Source organism: Enhydra lutris, unplaced genomic scaffold (genome assembly GCF_002288905.1).
Source record: "Enhydra lutris kenyoni isolate GAN:26980312 unplaced genomic scaffold, ASM228890v2 scaffoldscaffold23, whole genome shotgun sequence".
Classification (NCBI taxonomy): domain Eukaryota; kingdom Metazoa; phylum Chordata; class Mammalia; order Carnivora; family Mustelidae; genus Enhydra; species Enhydra lutris.
In genome coordinates this window covers 22,462,221-22,483,086 of record NW_019154107.1, presented here as the reverse complement: position 1 = coordinate 22,483,086, position 20,866 = coordinate 22,462,221, and the positions used below count along the sequence as shown (strand labels likewise).

Genomic DNA, 20,866 nt, shown 5'->3' with positions numbered 1-20,866 from the left:
AAACTCTTCCAGCATCCAAAGCATCCATTTTGAGTATTTTAACATTATACAGTTGAAAACAGAAAATGAATGCAATTCTTGCTATCTTGCAGGTGACCCCCACCAAACTACTTTTGGGGAGGAATAGTGAGCAAGGATAAGGAAAGCAACGGTTATGCTTGTTCTCACACAGGAAATGCTTGGACAGACACAAAATGAGGCCAGGCAGATGGAGGCTACAGGAGGAGCCAGAAAGTCTGCTTGGCCTTTTAACTATAGTGTGCGTGGCAAGAAAACTGGAGGCAAGGACACAGAACTGTGTCAAGAGAATTGCTTATACAGGGCACTCCGTGAATAGTTTGAAGACTCCTCAAAGGTTCAGTTCCATCAGACTTTTTCTTCATAAACTTCTAAGTTGGCCACCTTTATTACTAATTACACATAAAAAACAGGGTTTCTCTATTCTGCTTAGGTTAATGGAAAAATAAGCCACATGAGAAAAGCCCAACACAATTAAAAACTTACACTTTCAGATATTAAAACAAAGGTATTTGCCATGGATTACTACAAAATGGGATTCCCTGCATTTTGATATCCCTAAAATTTCAGTCTGTAGTTTTGCTTACTGGGGTACCATGCAGCAAGATGTCATCTTTGGATGAAATGTGGTATATTCGCTTTAATGTTTATAGAGCATAAGGAGATGACCTCCAGGGGGCAGTTAAAAGCATTCCCACTATACTCTGGAGTCGTACACATTTAAATATGATTGCCTTTCAAGTAAGTCATTTTTATATGGGTCTGACATTTGTTTTATGGACAAAAGTTTAAGTGTGGTTGAAGAAGTTTCCTTTGAGACTTTGTATCCCTAAAGAAAATGAGCTATGAAAACCTTTTATGAAACTCCCGGCTTTAAAGTTTTCAATTTATAGATAGTAAAGATTTAACTTGTTTACCGACCTGTGAATTGTCAGATTTCAATTCAAACAGTTCAAACTATCGGTGGCTATGCACAGTTTCATTCCATTTGGTGTACTCATGTAGCTAAGAATACTTAAAAGTTCAAATGGTTTAATCCAAGTGGAGTTTTCCAAAATATACAATAGTTAAGTATCAGTTTTTCAGAAATGTTGAAAATCTGGGCTACGCAGGTCTTTAGCAGTACCCCAACTCAAAGGACACACCAACAGGCTTTTGCGGAAATCCTATTTCTTTTGAACACTGCAACAAAGAATTGCTTTTCAGATACTAAAAAAGCAGAATAGATGAAATCTGCTGGAGGTAATTTTCACTTCTGTAATTCCCCTCAAAACACGTGACCTGCTGCACTTGATATTTAAATGAACTTTGAAACACCACAGTGTTTGCCAAATCTCCATTTTAGACTGTTAAGTCAGCAATTAGATCACAACTCAATTTTTGCACTGCTTAGATGTGAATATACTTTGGAGATACAGAGGGCCAAATTCCTCTATTTGTAAACACTTTTTTAAGTTCCCATAAAATCTATTATTACACCTCTACTTTACCTCCATTTAGACATCTTATTTTAATAAATAAAAGGGAAAGCCGAAATTTAATTTATAAAGTTTTATTTTTGTATATGTGCTAAATCTTAGGAACTGTGGACAATCTTCAGTCAGTCTGTTGGCTTGTAAAAGGCTGAGAAGTGTGTGATCTGGGTGGTAAATTTCCTTTGGGGAATCTGGATTAAAAAAAAAAAAATCACTCATTTCCAAGTTTAAAACATGGTGCACCTTTCCCCCCTTTTTTCTTACACCTATGAATTTGGAGGAAAAGCGCTACATTTCTGCAAATGTAAAATAATTGTTATAAATAAATACAGTCGGCAGCAAGTTCTTAATACATTTAGCACTTTTTGTAGTGATGTATGACACCCAAAACCTTATTTTCAAACACTAAACACTCATGTAGGTGCAGGACCAATTTTGGTTGAGCACTACTATAAAACCAGTACTGAATGTTTTTTTTGTTTTGTTTTGTTTTTTTTTTTGTTTTCTTCAGTAACACAAAAACGAGGTGGGTGGGGCGGGAAGGAGGTTGTTTTCTTTTCTTTGCAGTATGTAGTACCTTCCAGCTAGAGACCAAAGTTGGGCACTTAATAAGGAAAAGGCAATTTTCTTATCCAGTTAGAATTCTAAATAAGGCAGGATATATCCACCAAATTAACCACAAAATTCAGCAAAGTAAGAGTTCATGGGAGAACAGAAGCTGGAAAAATACCAAGAAAAAGTGAAAGGAACCATTTTGTTGGAGTAGTCATCTGAAAATTCACAGACTGTTGCTTTCATTTACATATGTAATTTCAATAAAAAAGGCTCCTCATCTTTTTAACCACTACTAGGATTAAATACTTATCATTCACTAATAAAAGTTAATCATGAAAAAAATATAAAACATTTTAATAATTCTAAATTTGTATATATAACAGCTAAAAGACACAAGGTTGGGAAATTATCAGAGAGAAAAATCAAGGAAAGACAAAAAACCCCAAGTATGATTTATGTTATTTCTGCCTCTACAATGCTGAGCATGAAAATTTAGTTGGTGGAGGGCTTAGAAACAGCAGCAATATGGTTTTTACCAAGTTGTGCACGGAAATACTTAGATCCAACAGGGCAAAGCCCTTGTTCACAGATTTAACAACAAAAATAGCTTTAGTCTTTATGTTAACAGTAGAATCTGTCTTCTATGAAGTATTCATGCCATTTAGAATCCTGGGGGTGCTTCTTTGAAAGGAAGACTAGTGATTCTGAAACAAAGGTTTAAAGTAGGAATTATATATATGGCTCAAGAAATCAGTTGAGGGAGAATTAAATTATCTTTAGGCACTTTGAAGACTTGGAAGTTTAAATGTGCCATTGATGTTCAGAAAAAGACCTCGACACCACCATGTTGCTCTTACAGTAACATGCGCCTTAAAATTTCCACTTATATGTTAATGCTTGCTTAAGAAGTTAAATAGAGAAAATAACTCACACAAACAAAAATAAATCTCCCTGTTCACTTTCCCTTGATCCTGAGCACAACATAGACAGCTCTTCCTCAAATGGAGGGGAAAAGGATTCGAAAGCTCTCACCTGGCACAAGGGGAATTGTCAATTCAAACCAAGATGGGATCTCCCTCCAAGGAGAAAAATTCACAGCCTTTTCAAATGTCAAGTTTTTTTGTGTCTAGGAAGTCATTAAAAAGTTTTTAAATTAAGTACATCACATACTTTGTTAAGGAGCGGGAAATACAAAAATCACCTCTCATCTGGTGAAAAGGTGTATTTAAGGATAGCAAATTGTCCAAATACAGTTAACCTATTTTGCTTATTGCTAAGGAAGCCTGGAATTGAGGAACTTTTAAAACTATCAACTGGAATTGCAAACAGTGTGTAGGATTTTGCTCCAACTTAAACTCAGATGTAACATACTTAAGGTAAAAACAGGATCTGTCTGGTGTCAAAATTTCCTAGTATTACAGAAAACTAGAAGCACAGATGGACTATAGAGTACTGCAAATAAGATACCCAAAGCTTTATCTTAAATACCTGCCCCTTTTAATCACAAAATAAAGCAATTCTCAATTTTGTTTCTGCTTTGTTCAGTTCCAACTATAGCCTTTTTGACAAAACATTTTCCTATTAACTAAATTGTAAAAAATACAACCAAGCTTGTGCTCATTAAATATACATGTATATAAAAAACATACAAAAAGTACAAGATTGATTATGTTAGGAAACTTTTACAGTGTCAACATCCTGTTTTCTCTAAATCTTTAGTCAAGGGCCAAAGGTCAAATCTTTCTGTGCACAAAAACTCGATGTGACTGAACTCCTGAATTCAGTGTCATGCCTAAGCATGCTATGCACAGAATTAATTAATTATGCAGTCCTTAAAAAAAAAAAAAAAAAACCAAAAAAAAAAAAACCCAAAAAACAAAAAACCAAAAACAAAAAACCCCAAAAAAGGACAAAAAATGTAACCAAAAATAAAAGAGAGGGGGTAACAAACCAACCAAAAAATAGAAAATCAACCCAAAAACAAAAACACACCACAGGACAAAAAGTTCTTCATAAATCAAATTCTATTTGTGAATTCAGCAAAATAATTTCTATAAAATAAAACAGCAAAATATTTAAATAGAATAGGGTGGACTGTATCTGTTTGCAGGGGTATTTGGTTTTTAGACAGGTTCCAAAAATTACACACATTCAAGTTACCAATTCTCTTTTAAATACAGTATTAACTGATGAGTTCCTTATCTTTAATTAAATGTTTATGCTGAAATTATGATACCTCAATTAGATTAACTAACCAGTAGTTTCCTTTTTAATCAAGACCTTGCTTCGAACATTCAAAATTTTGGAATAATGGAAAAGGAGCTAGGACAATTCTTGCTTTCAAGTAAAACTGTGCCTGAGCAGAAACTCAGCCAGACAAGCTTGGTGCAGTGGCGCTCCAAGTACTGTGGGATTCTGGTGACTTCCACTTCACTGGGGTCCAGCGGAAGGAAAGTTCTAGAAGATTCATCTAATAAGCTCTACCAAAGAAACAAAACAAGCACACCAAATACAATCTTCTATTATGCTCCAAGCATCCTGGCATAGCAAATTTTTGCATATTTGTTTTAAATCTTTAAAAATTCCCATTACTGATATTTAAATTTCTTTATCCCACCCAGAGATTGAACTGTCAAACATTAGACATAAGCAACGTATGTGTAACTGAAAACCGCCTGTTTCTCACATTTCTCCCCTTGTTTTATACTTATATTCTAGGTGTAAGAAGGAAAAGCTCTGAGCAATACAGCTGTCACACTGGGACAACTGCTGTCATTAGGGTAATTTTTTCCTCATTGGCTACACTAACCTGGTGTGAAGCCATGCTAAATGTTACAGCATAACTATAGCTTCAAAGTGATTAACCTAACATCAGAATTAAAAAGGCAATGAAAAAGATCTAGAAACAATATTACATCACCAATTTTCCACATCAACCAAATAATTTAAAGGTTACCAGCCTTGTATCATTGCTCATAGTAAAACTGACTCCCGTGGCAAAGATTAACATGAAACTATTGGTGTGGTTGACATGGATGGGCTGTTTTGTTGCTGTTGGTTTATTTTTTTGTTTTTGTAAAGGAGCAGATCCAACTGCCACGAGGCAGTCAACACTGGTTGCAGAGTGCAGTGGGAAGAACAAGAAAATTAACTTTTGTAGTTTTTGTAGATCTGTGAGTCTCCTCAAGAAAAGTTTCTTGCTTAAGAATTAACAGTCAAACATTAATATACTATATACACCTTTGCCATTTACACATTAGCATCAGGCCATTTATTACAAAACACTATACACTTTCCACTGCAGGCGGGTTATATATTGACAGCAAATTTCTGCAGATAAGACAGTGAATAAACTCTCCACTCCATGTTGATTAGGAATAGTTTTTCTAGTTTTAAATTATTAGCCAGACACAGAAAAAGGTTGGACTGTAAGGCCTGGGTGCACAGTCTTGATGGAACTAGTTAATTATGTGCATTTCACTGATCCTTCGTCTGAGGTGGGGATACTTCTTCACTGCCTTCGTAATTTTCTTGTGCTCGTTGGCCAGTTCTCTGAGGGTTGTTCATGTGATGTGCTGCTGGGCCTGTATACGGCTGTCCATGCACATGGTTATTCTGGGAAGGGACAAGAGATCAATGTTAAAAGTTTTCATATAGCATCATGGGCTGAAATCTGTGGACACGTAAACATTTCTTTTATTCCTGGGACTTACAAAGAGTAAATATCCTTGGGCTAATGCTGAGAAAGAAAAGAAAAATCATTTCAAAGAGAAAAGCTCCAGATGCCTGGGAGGCTCAATGGGTTAAGTGTCTGCCTTTGGCTCAGGTCATGATCTCAGGGTCCTGGGACTGAGCCCTACATCAAGCTCCCTGCTCAGCAGAAAGCCTGCTATTTCCTCTTCCTCTACTGCGCCCCCTGATTGTGCTCTGACAAATAAATAAAATCTAAAAGAAAAGAGAAAAGCTAACCTAGCTCCAAACCCTCAACAAAACCAGTGTAGAGCTGTATAAATCTTCAGCCAAAGTGATTTTTAGTGCCCCAAATTATTTATTTTTATTTTTATTTATTTTTATTTATTTTATTTGACAGAGATCACAAGTGGAGTGCCCCAAATTATTTAGGTGTAAGTCCAACAAATAAGGGATTATAGTTTGTTATTGTCTATTGTCAAAAACACTCACAAAATGATCTATGAACTAGAACCCATCTATTCTGACTCTTCCAAGCACCTGGAAGCTTCTATATGATAATGACAAATATGACTGACCAGTCGTATGAGATCTGCATTAGCAACAACCCTGAACACAGAACAGTATTAATGGAAATGACAACGTTAAAGAAACATGGACGAGCTAGGCATGATTGATACATGAGCTTTCTCAGGGCTGAGGAAAGTAACTTTCTTCCTTATGAATTTGACTTCCTAACCTTTTAAACCTGTGAACCCTCATTTTTCTGTACGTTCCCACCAGTCAATAAGATTTTAGGCCTTTCTATTATTTGTATTATGAAAATAAATATGCTAAATGGGCATTTTCTAATTATTGAGTATGCTTCTATTTCCATCCCGCCCCTTTCTCATGTAGGCTCCACGCCCAATCTGGGGCCCAACTTGGGGCTTGCACTCACAATCCTGAGATCAAGACCTGTGCTGAGATCAAGAGTAGGACCATTTGGGGCGCCTGGGTGGCTCAGTGGGTTAAAGCCTCTGCCTTCGCCTCAGGTCATGATCCCAAGGTCCTGGGATAGAGCCCCGCATCGGGCTCTCTGCTCAGCGGGGAGCCTGCTTCCTCCTCTCTCTCTGCCTGCCTCTCTGCCTATCTGTGATCTCTGTCAAATAAATAAATAAAATCTTGGGGAAAAAAAAAAGAGTAGGACCATTAACCAACTGAGCCAGCCAGGCGAGAATGCCTTAAATAATGGTTCTGAAAGTATGGCTTCCAGACTAGCAGCAGCATCAATCACCTGGGAACATGTCAGAAATGCAGATTTTCTGGTTCCACACCCCCTGCCTAAAAGAATCGGAAGCTTGGCCTGGGGCCCAGCAATCTGTGTTGGAACAAGCCCACTGGGGAATTCTGGTGCTTGTTCAAATTTGAGCAACACTGCCTCAAAAGACCTGAATTGGTCACCTCTGGGTTTTAGAAATAAAAGTTATTTTAGAAAGTTTCTTTATCTAAATTTTTAAAATTTATTGATCATACAGGAACTTTTATGGAAATCTACCAAATCCTTGATATTTTTCAACAATTTTGATTGTCACTGAAGTCTTGGTTAGGTTATGTAACCAAGAACAATTTCCTTCATTGCCACATCTTTAAAATCCACATCTTTGGAATCCATCTGCAGACTCAGCCTAACAGGAAATGTCCTAATCCTTTGTACTAAATATTATCATTTAATGTTGACATCAATTGCCACATAGTTTTACTGAGTGTGAGTACAAAGACAGGCACCTATTTGACTAGGAAGACACCACAGGGGAAGTTCAAACATATCACACTGTGAAGCTGCCCCAGCTATTCCTCTTTTGTTCATGCTCTAAAGGTAGTCCAGATAATCCCTCTGTTACTTTGCAGTCACAACAAAAAATTCAGCCATTCTTTAAATAAAGCATAAGAATTGTCTAGAGGATAAAAACATAAACCAACCCGATTTACCTGTTGATACTGAGATCCAGGTGAATGGGGGTATAATGGGGCATCTTCAGGTGGAGGTGACTCATGCTCATCTGGGGCATCTTGGTCATCTGGCTCCTAATTTTAAATAATCAAAGAATTATGTAGGCAAATTCATATTGAAGTTTTTTGTATCTGAAATAAAAATTTAAAAACCTACAAAACTGACTCAAGTTTCCTTTTACTGAGATAAACTGAAACAGATGAAAAAACCTGATTTGGGTCTCTTCAGAAAGATTACATGTCAGGCAATTTCAGAAATTCCTCTATAAAAGAAGGCTCCCTCATTAACTTAAGATGACATATAGTAAATACTAAAGCAAACAAAACCTAGACAAAATTCCTTGATACTATCATTAATAAACACTGGCCTATGAAGTAACAAAGTGCTTTCTTCCATTTCTTTTTTTTTTTTTTTACCTCCTCTGGACAGAGTTCACAAGCTTTTGCAAGTGTCATCCTAGCACTATGTGATCTCTCCAGGAAATAACCATTTGATGTTTCATTGCTCTGCACTGGAGGAGACCAGTTGTTGTAAGTGTACTGAGGGTTGCCGGTGTATGGTCGTCTTTCAAGTTCATCTCCAAGCCATTCCACTGCCCAGGTCCACTTTCTTTTAAGATCTCCATTGCCCTTCAAAAGAAAATAAAACCATGTATGGAAAAGGTTTTGGAATATTTCTTAAAGTTAACTTAAAATAACAACTCCAATATCTCATTATATTTGTCTTTAAAACGGAATCCCTAATTCTGATTCAGATTTTTGCAAAATTGTAAGAAAAACCCCTCACCTGCAGAATCTGGTAAGCAACAGGACAATTGCTAAAAAGAGCTACCATACATTTTATACACTGGTATGCTCTCTTTTGATAGTGATTCTTAGAGCGCTGGATTGTGTCAAACAGCCCATCTCGGTCATCTGGGATTCCTTTAAGTGCATTATGAATTCTGAAAAAGAACCAAATATATAAAAAACTTGTAAAATCAAATAGAGGCCAACATTTATTGAGTGCCTACTATGTGCCACTCAATAAAGATCTCTGATGTATCATGTCATCTAATGTTGGACAGCAGGTACTGTTACTGAGCCTCTGAACACATGAGAAGAGGGGTACAGACAGGTTAAACAGCTTGCCCACGGTCATACAGCCACTTAGCAGTCTGTGCTCTAACCAACTTGTTACCAATCCAAAATGATTTTGCTATGTATGTAATTCAAAGACATTACCAGAAGTGATTTTAGGACACCAAGAGTAATACAGACTTAAAGTTAAAGAACAACTAGTTACTGGGTGCCTGGGTGGCTCAGTGGGTTAAGCCGCTGCCTTCGGCTCAGGTCATGATCTCAGGGTCCTGGGATCGAGCCCCGCATCGGGCTCTCTGCTCTCTAGGGGAGCCTGCTTCCTCCTCTCTCTGCCTGCCTCTCTGCCTGCCTGTGATTTCTGTCAAATAAATAAAAATTACAAAAAAAAAAAAAAAAAAAAAAAAGAACAACTAGTTTCTGACTGCTGTACTTGGGAGTTTCCTTCAAGTCAGTTCCTTTTATAAAACTGCATTTCTGCAAGTAATCAGCGACTATGAAATGGTGATATAATTTGGAAGTACAAAACGAACTTGAATTCTAATAATGAGCCATACGGCAAAGCAATTTTCACCATTACTACAATTTAGTTGATTTGCCAATGACTGATTTCATTTCAGTTCTTGCCAAGCCTAACAATAATATATAATCAACGATTTTTTGTTCTCCCCCAAAAGCAATTTAAAAAAAGGAGTGTAGGGACAGATTGCACCTGTTTCCTTTGTGTTAAAAGCATCACCTGCCAGTAGACAATATGTGGTATATACATACAGTGGAATATTATTCGGCCTTAAAAAGGAATGAAATTGAGACACATGCGACAACACGTATGTAGCAAGTGAGCATGGGAAGGCGGAGCAAAGTGAGAGGGAGAGAATCTCCAGGAAACTCCCTGCTGTGCACAGGGCCCCCTACACGGGTCTGGATCTCATGACCCCGAGATATCATGACCTAAAACAGAAACTAAGAATTAGACACTTAACCGACTGAGACACCCAGGCACTTTTCCAACCTGTATGAGTCTTAGAAGGCATGAAAATTAGCCAGATGAAAGAGGACAAATGCTGTATCATTCAACTTATATGAGTTACTTAAAATAGGCAAAATCAAAGAAAATAGTTACCAGGAGTAGGGGAGCAGAGGAATGGGGAGTTATGGTTTAATGGGTATAGTATTTCAGTTTGGGATAATGAAAAAAGCTCTGGAAATGGATGGTGGTGACAGTAACACAGTATTATGAATATGCTTAATGCTACTGAATTGTACACTTAAAATGGATATAATGGTAAATTATGAATAGTTTATAATTTGACTACAAAAAATAATAAAATAAAAAATTTACCTGCCTGTAATTCTACTGAGGTATAACCAAGAGAACAGAAAACAGAGATTTATTTTTTAAAAAGATTTTATTTATTCATTTGACAGACAGAGATCACAAGTAGGCAGAGAGGCAGGCAGAGAGGAGGAAGCAGGCTCCCTGCTGAGCAGAGAGCCCGATGCAGGGCTCGATCCTAGGACCTTGGGATCATGACCTGAGCTGAAGGCAGAGGCTTAAACCTCTGAGCCACCCAGGCGCCCTTCTATGTATACTTTAAATTGATTAAAATGGTGAATTTTGTGAGTTTTATCTCCATAAAGAAACATTACCTGTGTAGTGTGGAATTAGAAAACAAATTAAAAAACCTTATATACCATAAATTTTACTTATTAGAATGTTCCAAATCAAAATGCAAGTTTGTTTCTTGGCATTATACGCATTCATAAAATCTGTCTGGAAATCACAACTCCAGCAATTTTGCAAGGTTTACTAATTTCAGACTAATCAATCATATAGGCTTCTTGCTGTTTAATCGGAAACACTTCAGTGTATATTGTTTTTGCCTTCAGTTTTGTCAAGTGATAATGAAGTATTAAGCCATTCTTTCTGCCACACCACATTTTCTTCCCATTAGTTTTAACTGCTTTCAAATACCATTTTTATCTATATCATCATCTTTGCCTGCCTTGTTCCCCAATGCCCGGTAGTGCCAGGCACCATGGTAGATACCCCATAAATATTTAAACACTGCTTACCGAATGAAGCAAAAAGCTCACTATGAGAAAGTTTTTTCAGGCTTGGGCGATTGACTCATAGTAACAATACTTTACTAATCCCTTTACACAAAAGTCAATTGTCCATATTTAATCTAGCACATGTGCCTTTACCATTACAGCTTGCTATATAATGAATGAAGAGAACTACAATGTAACCAACTGTTTTAATGCTGTAAGTCCTTAAATATTTTTTAAGTGAAAAGAGTATAAATTAGACTCCATTAAAAACTTTTCTTTTTTTGGGGAAGGGAAGGGCCAAGGGAGAGGGAGAGAATGAATCTTAAGCAGGCTCCATTCCCAGCACAGAGCCTGATGCAGGGCTCAATCTCACAAGCCTGGGATCATGACCTGAGCCAAAATCAAGAATCAGATGTTTGGGGGCACCTAGGTGGCTCAATGGGTTAAGCCTCTGCCTTCGGCTCCGGTCACGATCTTAGGGTCCTGGGATCGAGCCCTGCATCGGGCTCTCAGCTTGGTGGGGAGCCTATTTCCCCTCTCTCTCTGCCTGTCTGTCCACTTGTGATCTCTGTCAAATAAATAAAATCTTAAAAAAAAAAAAAAATATATCAGACATTTAACCAACTGATCCACCCAGGCACCCCCTAAAAACAATTTTTTTTTTCCTTTTGAGGATTTTGTTTATTTGACAGAGAGAGAGAGAGAGAGAGAGAGACAGCCAGCAAGAGAGGGAACACAAGCAGGGGGAGTGGGAAAGGGGGAAGCAGGATTCTTGCTGAGCAGGGAGCCCGATGTGGGGCTCCATCCCAGGACTCTGAGATCATGACCTGAGCCGAAGGCAGAGGCTTAACCATCTGAGCCACCCAGGCGCCCCCCTAAAAACAATTCTTTTTTTTTTTTTTTAAAGATTTTATTTATTTATTTGTCAGAGACAGAGGGAGAGAGAGCGAGCAAGCATAGGCAGACAGAGGCAGAGGGAGAAGCAGGCTCCCCGCCGAGCAAGGAGCCCAACGCGAGACTCGATCCCAGGACCCTGGGATCCTGGCCTGGAGCCCCGCATCGGGCTCTCTGCTCTGCATCGGGCTCTCTCCCTGCTTCCTCCTCTCTCTCTCTGCCTGCCTCTCTGCTTACTTGTGATCTCTGTCTGTCAAATAAATAAATAAAATCTTTAAAAAAAAAAACAAACAAACAAACAAAAAAAAACAATTCTTAAGAAAAGTTTCAAATCCTATAAATCCTACTGAGAAGGGTACTGGAAGGTGCTCAAAATACATGCTTACAGTTTTGGAACTACTACATTTTTTGTCTCATGAAAATTGATTTTTGGCTTGATGCTATTTTTGCAACATTATTGTTAAAATTAATGTTAAATCTATGATGATAACTTTGGAGATAATTTGGAAATATTCATGAATTCTGACATTTGCAATCAAAATTATGTTTTAAGCACTCTGTCACTACAGAACTTGTTCTCAGGTTGCTGTTTTAGTTATATTGACAGACATATATAAATTCTGAACTATTTCTGAAAATCAAGTATTGTACTACCATCCACATGGGGAGGGAAGTTATAAAATCTGGCAGAGTTGTCAATGAATTCCGTATTTTACCATCATCTATAATTCTTGGGATCAAAGATCATTTATTAAACTTTACGGCAAAGAACAAGATGGAGGAATTCTGGAGGAAGCTTGAGTAGGACAGTTATGCTGGATAACCTCAGCTAAAAAAAAAAAAACAACAAAAAAACCAAAAAACCATCACACTCAAATTCTCATATAATGAAAAACTAAAGTTGATGTTCATTATTCAAAGATTCTGTATTTGTGATTTTGCATACTTACTAAACTTTATTTGTAATGGCAGAAAACCAGCATGCTGCTTTTGAAAAATCTGGATCAACATGTATGTTCACAGCTGAAGTGGAACAAAATGACACTTTGCCTTTTTTTCAGCTTACACTGTAAAGGAGTGTCCTTTTTGCTATTTAGTGAAACCCTTCCTACACTGTTTGTGCTTTTTGTTGACTTCATGGTTTAAAATGGCCCCCAAACGTGTAGTGAAGAGCTACCTAGTATTCTTCAGTGCCAAAAGGCTTTGCAAAGAAAATATTGCATTAAAGAAGCTTTATTCAGGGGCGCCTGGGTGGCTCAGTGGGTTAAGCCGCTGCCTTCGGCTCAGGTCATGATCTCGGGGTCCTGGGATCGAGCTCCACACATCAGGCTCTCTGCTCAGCGGGAAGCCTGCTTCCACCTCTCTCTCTCTGCCTGCCTCTCTGCCTACTTGTGATCTCTGTCAAATAAATAAATAAAATCTTTAAAAAAAAATAAAGAAGCTTTATTCAGACACAAGTTATTGTGAGTTCACTGTTAAAGAGTCAGCCATGTACATTAAGAAACACACATTTAGAAAAAGGTTATATATAGATTGGCTGACAAAGATGCAACCAGAGGCTTATAGGAACCTAACCCTGTTATTTCCCCAGGAGCAATGGCTTTACATTCCCTCATTCAGTGTTCACAGTGACTTTAGAGAATATAGCTAACATGAATAATGGGAACTGATTGTACTTAGTTACCTAAGGACGATTTTTAGATAACCAAATGTGACCTCACATGACTCACTCTTAAATGAATGCAATTTAATCCTAAAATAACCCTAGCACATCATTAATGAAATTAAGATATTTACCAAAAGCCTATGCTAGTTTTTCTTAATTAAAAAAAAAAATTTGATACCTAGGAGTAAGTATGCAACGTGGGCAATGAAAAAATAAAAAAGTGAAATCAAATGAGGGAAGGGGGAACTTTCTACCAATTCTTAAGCTTTTAAGGTAAAACCTTTATTAGATCTCTGAGAGGTAAAAATGAAAAAAAGGGGTGGGGGAGCGCTGGCTGGCAGTATCAGTTAGTTTAAAAGTTGGGCAAGTAAAAAAGAGGATCTACCTGTGAGTCTGCCAGGAGTCCTCAATCAGTAAGATTTGCAAAAGCAGATCCAAATAGGGCCGGAGTTCATAAGTGTAGGAATATGCAACCTAAAAACAGGAAAAGACACCATGAATAACTTATTTAAAGGAATAACGAATCAAATTAGAGAGACATATGAATGTTTATTGTCCTATTAACCTGCCAGAGAAGTTCACTGAGGACAGTAGATGAGAACTGAGGATTCTCCCAGCAGCAAAAACGAAGCAATTTGACAGTTTCCTCTGAGTTACTGCAGTCCTCAATGATTTTCTTCACATAACTTGTTCTCACAAATAAAATGTCTGCCACATTCTGCTGAATTGGCATTATAGGTTGTGATAAATTAGGATCACCAAAAGGATTGGGAAGAGGAGGATTACCTAGAATACAGATTTGTCATCAATGAAAAACTAATAGGCTTCTCCATAATAAAATAATATAGCTTTCACCATAGAAAACAGTGTATGAATTTTGTATTTTAGAAAAATAACATTTTAAATCAATATTCCTAAAAACCATGAAGAAAGTAGTTTTAGGCATTACAATGATCAGATAGACTAAGATGATAAAATGCAAACTTTAAATGCCAACACCGGCATACAACCTATATGAAAAGTTAATTTTTTTTTTTTTTTTGGTTTGTTTTGGGAATATCTAACCTTATTTATTTTTTATTAACATATAATGTATTATTTGTTTCAGAGGTACAGGTCTATGAATCATCAGTCTTACACAATTCACAGCACTCAACATAGCACATACCCTCCCCAATGTCCATCACCCAGCCACTCCCTTCCTTCTACCCCTCCTTCCAGCAACCCTCAGTTTGGTGAAAAGTTAGTTTTTAAACTACTTCATAAAGTATCCAGTAAAGTACCCAGGAGCAAGCAGACAGAAAAAAATCCCCTTTAAACATGTGAAAAGATGTAGAACCCAACATATTATAGATTGTCAGGCTCCGGGTTTTATATTTAAGTATCTTCAGAATCACTTTTAACTGGGTACTATGTATGGCCAGCAATATTTTAAAACCAATATAAAGGATGGAGCATTTGACTTTACCATTGATTGAAGACTGCATTCTTGAAGAGACATTGCAACAGCGGATCAGCTGTGACACAACGGAGTACAATTTGCCTAATTCAGCATACTGATATTTGATTGGAGGACCCGGACCTTCATCTAAAGACACAAGCATAAAGGTGGCAGGTACATTCAATTTCAGAAGTTGTGTCTTCTCTGCCACACCTACAATGAAGAAGGAAGAAGAGGGAAAAGGGGGAGAAGAATTACAAAAGAGAAAAGAATTAGGATGGTAAGGACTTCATAATAAAGCAGTTGTCTAAAATATTTTTCTGTAATTTTTATAACCAGAAGACCACTCTTATTTAACACTCAGAGAATGATTTAACCAGAACAAAAATCTCTGTGGTATAATTGGATTTAAGTTTTAAAATGGTCAAAGACTTGATGACATTCCAGTCAAACCAAGTATAAAGAAAATGAACGCTTTGTATGGCCTCAGAGTGTGGGGTACTGGCCTAGACTGCAATCCTCGTAAGGGAGGATGATGAAAACTCAGTGAGAAATAAAAATTCTTTTATATATTGCCTCTCTACTTTCTTCCACAGCTGAGCTACTTGAAAACCATGCCTAAACTTGGTGTCATCTCTATTTTCTTATTTTCCCCACTCCTCAAGTCATGCCAGTTTGGTTTCTGCCCCCTTTCCCGGGGTAAAGCTAAGGAATAATTCTAAACAGTAACTGCTTCCTCTCCCTCTTGGATTCCTCTCTTTTCTTTCAGCCTCTTCTCCTTGGTCTCATTTCTAAGTCATCCTTTCTCTGTCTCTGAGAAATGGTTGCTGCAAAGTTCCCACACCAGGCCACTGTCTCGTGCTGTATGCTTTTCCTGCATGATCAAACTCACTCTAATGGCTTCAAGTTCTAGCTCTTTTTGTTCAGATGATACTAAGGTATTTCTAAGACAAGCACCTTAAGTGTTCTACCAAATACTAAACATCACTATTTGGGTATCCGACAGGCTCAAAACTCAGTTTGTCAAACTTGACTCATCACTTTACTCCCCTATCCATGTTCTTCCTCCTGTGTTCTCTCTCAGTACATGGCACCGCTATCTACTATCTACTGGGCATCACTTCACATCTATTCTGGGTTTCCCTCCTCTTAATACCCAATCACTAAATCCTACTGACTTTACCTCTAATAAAAAGCATCAGAATCTGTCCACTTATATCCCCCTCATTGCCAGTTCTCCAGTACTGGCCACAATGGTCTTCTGCTATAAATCATTTTAAAAACATCTAGTCTTTTTTCCCTGCAATCCATTCTACATTGTAGTCCGAGCAATCTTTCTAGAGGTATGTCTATTAAAAACTCTATAGTGGCTCATCACTGACCTTAGGATAAAGTCTAGAATCCCTCATGAGGCTTGCCAGATAGCATGATCAGAGATCATTTCTAGTCTGAGTAACTTTCACTTCCTCCACACACTGAGTTTACTCCAAGTCTTTGCATCTGCTGTTCACTCTGGATAGAAACCCCAAACAACCAATTCCCACATCAACTTCCCCATTAAGTCCCCTGTATGCCCCAATTCTGGTCTGGTATCCCTACTACATACTACCATGTACCACTTTGTATTTTCCCCTATTATAGCCATTAACACACTTTATGGCAGTTATCTTTTTATTTGTTTCTCTACCTCATTAGACAACAGACTGTCCTTTTTAGTGTCATATTCTAAGAAGTATAATAAATATAGGCCCACAATCCCTTATCTGAAATCCTGAGATTCAAAAAGCTCTTATCATAAATATAAACAGGAATTCTTTCATAAAGTTGGTATCAAAACATGTTTGGTGGGAAAAGCTGGCCTGAACTGTTAAGAGGCTATTTATAGTCTTCGTTTATCACCTCTCAGGGTGACTACTCATGCTTTACTGTAGAAATATTAATGTGTATGATTATAAGGTGTTGTCTTGGACTCTGTTGTAGGGATGTTGCACAACACATGGTATATATACTGCCTTACCTTTCTTAAATCCACACGATCCTGAACCCCAAAGCATATTAGGTATTAAGAATTTCATACTAAAGTATATGGCTCTGGGGACACCTGGGTGCCTCAGTCATTGGGTGTCTGCCTTCGGTTCAGGTCGTGATCCCAGGGTCCTGGAATCGAACCCCTCATCTGGCTCCCTGCTTGGCAGAGGGCCTGCTTCTCCCTCTCCCACTCCCCCTGCTTCTGTTCCCTCTCTGTGTCTGTTAAATGAATGAAATCTTAAAAAAAAATTTATTTATAACAGAGACAGCGAGAGAAAGAACACAAGCACAGGGGAGCTGGAGAGGGAGAAGCAGGCTCCCCGTAGAGCAGGGAGCCTGGTATGTGGCTCGAACCCAGGATGCTGGGGATAATGACCTGAGCCAAAGGCAGATGCTTAACGACTGAGCCACCCAGGTGCCCAAGGTGCCCCTCTTTTAAACTTTTAAAGAAGTTATTCAAATCTGGCCAAATACTCATTAGCACTTAAGATTTTAAATGGAATGCCTCAATAAATTAATCTTTTGGGAACAGTGCACTGATACCTGATTAGTAAGAAATTTTTATAATTTGAGGGGTGCTTGGTTGGCTCAGTTGGAAGAGCATGCGACCTTATCTCAGGGTTATGGGTTCGTAGTCTTACATTGGACACAGAGATTACTTAAATAATACATAAAGAAAAAAAAACAGAAAAAGAAATTTAATAATTGTTATCATAGGAAATTTACCACCCCATACAAAGCCAATGAACAGACACCAAATGACAATGGAAGGCTTTTTGATAATATCATCTTTTCATTCAACATTTATTGAGTGTCACTGCAAAAAACGCTGATCTCTGCAATCTCATTGGGTAGCAACACAAAAATGTGAACACAATACAAAACAACAGAAGTAGAAGACAACGTATTTTTAAGTTAAGTATTCTGGGATCACTGATCAGATGATGTTAGAAAGGTTAGAGAAGGAACATGTTAAACAGAGGTAATAACAAATAATAGGGTAACTGAATATGTGTATTATCTGTAATTTTAATTTAGTTGACTTCAATAAAAACTTAGTTCAGACCAAGTCCTTAAATCAAACTTGGGTGAGTATCACAACCACCCAGGGACTTTTTGAAAATGTGGATTCCTTGTGCTAGCTCTGAGAATTCTGATTCAGTTGGTGTGGGATGGGGCCTAAGAGTCAGTATTTTCAAATCCAGACAGATTTCGCACTACTGTTTTAGGAGATAAAAAAACATGATTAAGACACAGATTCTGGGGGTGACTGGGAGGCTCAGTCTGTTAAATGTCCAACTCTTTGATTGTGGCTCAGGTTGTGATCTCATGGGTTCTCTCTCTCCCTCTGCCCTTTCCCCTACTTCCTCTCTTCTAGAAGAGACAGATTCTGGCCTCTATGTACTGCAGAGATACGCATAAATAAAGTACAAGGTGAAAAGTGCAGTAAAAAATGTTTCATCATTTGACTTAGAAGACTTTGCCACTTAATACATTAAAACAGAATTATAGCGATTTAAATTCTTACCTAAATTGGCATACATTACAAACAGATTGAAATACTGCTGCAAATGACGCCCATGCTCTGAAACTTCCCTTCTCAAGAGATTGAGAACTGCCCTTAGTAGGTGATCGCTTAGGCTTAAGTTGTCATATGCCTGTAAAGGATAAAACATTGGCTATTTTCCAGTGACAAGATATAGGTACAGTATAAGACATAAAAAAGGCGACACACACCCACACCCACCCACGATAAATATAAGGCAGAAATTTTTAGAAGGACTAATCACACAATGAACAATTAAAAAGGGTTGCTTTTTAGAAAAGGGAACGAAGATCCGAGGTAGATTTCATTTAGAGACTTCATCATGTTGTTTTAATTCTTAATAAATGGAAGTCCATTAAAAAAAAAAACTTTACAAATAATCTATATAATCATGTGCACAATTAAGCCACTGCTTGTAACTGAATGAACACAGAAAATTCTGTGGTTGTTAAAGAGCTAATAATTGCTATTCATTGCTGCGAAGTACTTTTATCGAACTCCTAGATAACAGATGGTGTGGGTGTGTGTGCACACACATTTGTTCGGTAAACATATCAAACAGATGTACATGTATTTGTGACTTCAACTTCCAGGGAAGAGATTTGTAAGCATTTAATCACTAAAAAGAAAACCAGGCAATTACCTGACTAGAAGGTCCGGGAGATGCAAAAGGTGAAGGACATGGCCCATCTTGCAAGGAAAAATGTGCAATAAAAACTATAAGTTTTGCAAATGCACCCCTTACTTCTGCACTGGGGCACTCCAGAAGGTATTCAGAAAAGCGATTTGAAACATTAAAAAGGACATTGTGAGCAAACCAAAAACGGACATTCTTGCTGTGACGAAGGAGAATACACAATGCATCATACCTAAGACAAAACAAAAAAAAGTTTTCAATGTCAATTTACTGTATTTTGTATGTAATACAAATATGAGTCTCTATGAACCAAATAAAAATCAAAGACCCTCTTTTACTTCTGGAGGGAAAGAACCAGCAATGGTTGCTTCTAGTACCAACATTAAAAGGACAGAGGACTACAACTTGGGGCTCTTCTCAAAGACTGACAACACAGAGATGAAAGCTTGTCTAGTCCTCTACAAACTCATTACCGAACTCTTTCTAGATTCAATGGCAAGATAGTCCCTCCCCTAACCTTCCTTGAACATCTAACCACTGGATGAGTACATAAAAATTGTTCAATCAAGGTATTATAATGGTCTCTATACTCTCACAATCTGAAACTTAGGACACTCATTTTATTTGTCACATTTTAAAATCTATGGCAAAATTTAATCTAGGGAAGTTAAAACTACTAATTTCTGGATTAAGTAGCTCAGACTTTTTAAGTATTATCCTATAATCTTTTGTACTGGGACATCAAAGATAGGATACAAGGTAAGAGAAACAGAAGCCAGCTTTAGAACAGTGAAAGGTCATGTTTAGCCTAAGTTAATTATTTTAATACGATCTCTCTCACTATTACTATCAAGAGTTTTTGGGGATGCCTGGGTGGCTCAATTGGTTAAGTGACCACCTTCAGCTCAGGTCATGATCCTGGAGTCCCAGGATCAAGTACCACATAAGGCTCCCTGCTCGGCAGGGAGTCTGCTTCTCCTGCTGACTTTTCTCTTCTCATGCTCTCTCTCTCACATAAATAAATAAAATCCTAAAAAAAAAAAGAGCAGGAAAAAAAAAAAGTTTTTGTATTCTGCTTTCCAGATCTGAAATAAGATGGTCGTTGAGTTGGAAAAAAATAAAGCAATATATTAAAGAATCAAACTAAATGCTAGGATACTAGGAATGAAAACCCAAAGTAATGTACCAATCACTGGCAGAGCCACGGACGATTTTCTTGGTGTGAAATCCTGTGGTAAAAAGGAACCTAGCAGCAAGCTGAATACTAATCATAGTGATTTCTTCTGCTTCAGGCAACAGGTGATCTTGCCCTATAAAAAAAGGCAGATACATTAAAAAAAAAATTTCTACGTCTAAGCTCCATTTTCAAACAAGTCTACATTTCCACTGATTTCCAGAAGTCCTAACTTTGCTAACTACCCCCCAATCAGCTACTTATGAAGTAATTCTTAGTTCAGTAAAGCGTGTTTCAAACTAATGCTTGAGTCAGAAACAAATTGTTGTAATAAACAAAAGCTCCTGTTTCCAAACAGCAAGACAATATATATTGCTCAACATTAACAGTTACATGAAATATGGCTTTGAAACAGCCCAAAGTCGGGGCGCAACTGGGTGGCTCAGTGGGTTAAAGCCTCTGCCCCCAGCTCACATCATGGTCTGGATTGAGCCCCGCATCGGGTTCTCTGCTCGGCGGAAAACCCACTTCTCCCCCTCCCCTCTCTGCCTACTTGGATCTCTGTCAAGTAAATAAAATCCTAAAAAAAAAAAAAAAAAAAAAAAAAAAAAAAAACCC

At 37.7% G+C, this 20,866-nt stretch overlaps 1 protein-coding gene across 2 annotated transcripts in view; it reads right to left on the bottom strand.

Moving 5' to 3' along the window:
- Window positions 1–1,554: 1,554 nt before the first annotated feature.
- The window catches only part of LOC111150557 (ubiquitin specific peptidase 9, X-linked), a 140,878-nt gene continuing 121,566 nt past the window's right edge, over window positions 1,555–20,866 (bottom strand). Inside the window, exons 36-45 of one of the 2 annotated variants that reach the window (XM_022508047.1) lie at window positions 20,261–20,384; window positions 19,081–19,306; window positions 18,420–18,549; window positions 14,891–15,076; window positions 13,988–14,208; window positions 13,808–13,896; window positions 8,518–8,674; window positions 8,148–8,360; window positions 7,710–7,805; window positions 1,555–5,663 (exon numbers count right to left, since the gene is read on the bottom strand). In XM_022508047.1, the coding sequence (XP_022363755.1) occupies window positions 5,526–5,663; window positions 7,710–7,805; window positions 8,148–8,360; window positions 8,518–8,674; window positions 13,808–13,896; window positions 13,988–14,208; window positions 14,891–15,076; window positions 18,420–18,549; window positions 19,081–19,306; window positions 20,261–20,384 (1,580 nt within the window). In that variant the 3' untranslated portion in view covers window positions 1,555–5,525. The remainder of the gene's footprint in view (window positions 5,664–7,709; window positions 7,806–8,147; window positions 8,361–8,517; window positions 8,675–13,807; window positions 13,897–13,987; window positions 14,209–14,890; window positions 15,077–18,419; window positions 18,550–19,080; window positions 19,307–20,260; window positions 20,385–20,866) is intronic. The other variant, XM_022508048.1, reaches the window with a different exon arrangement.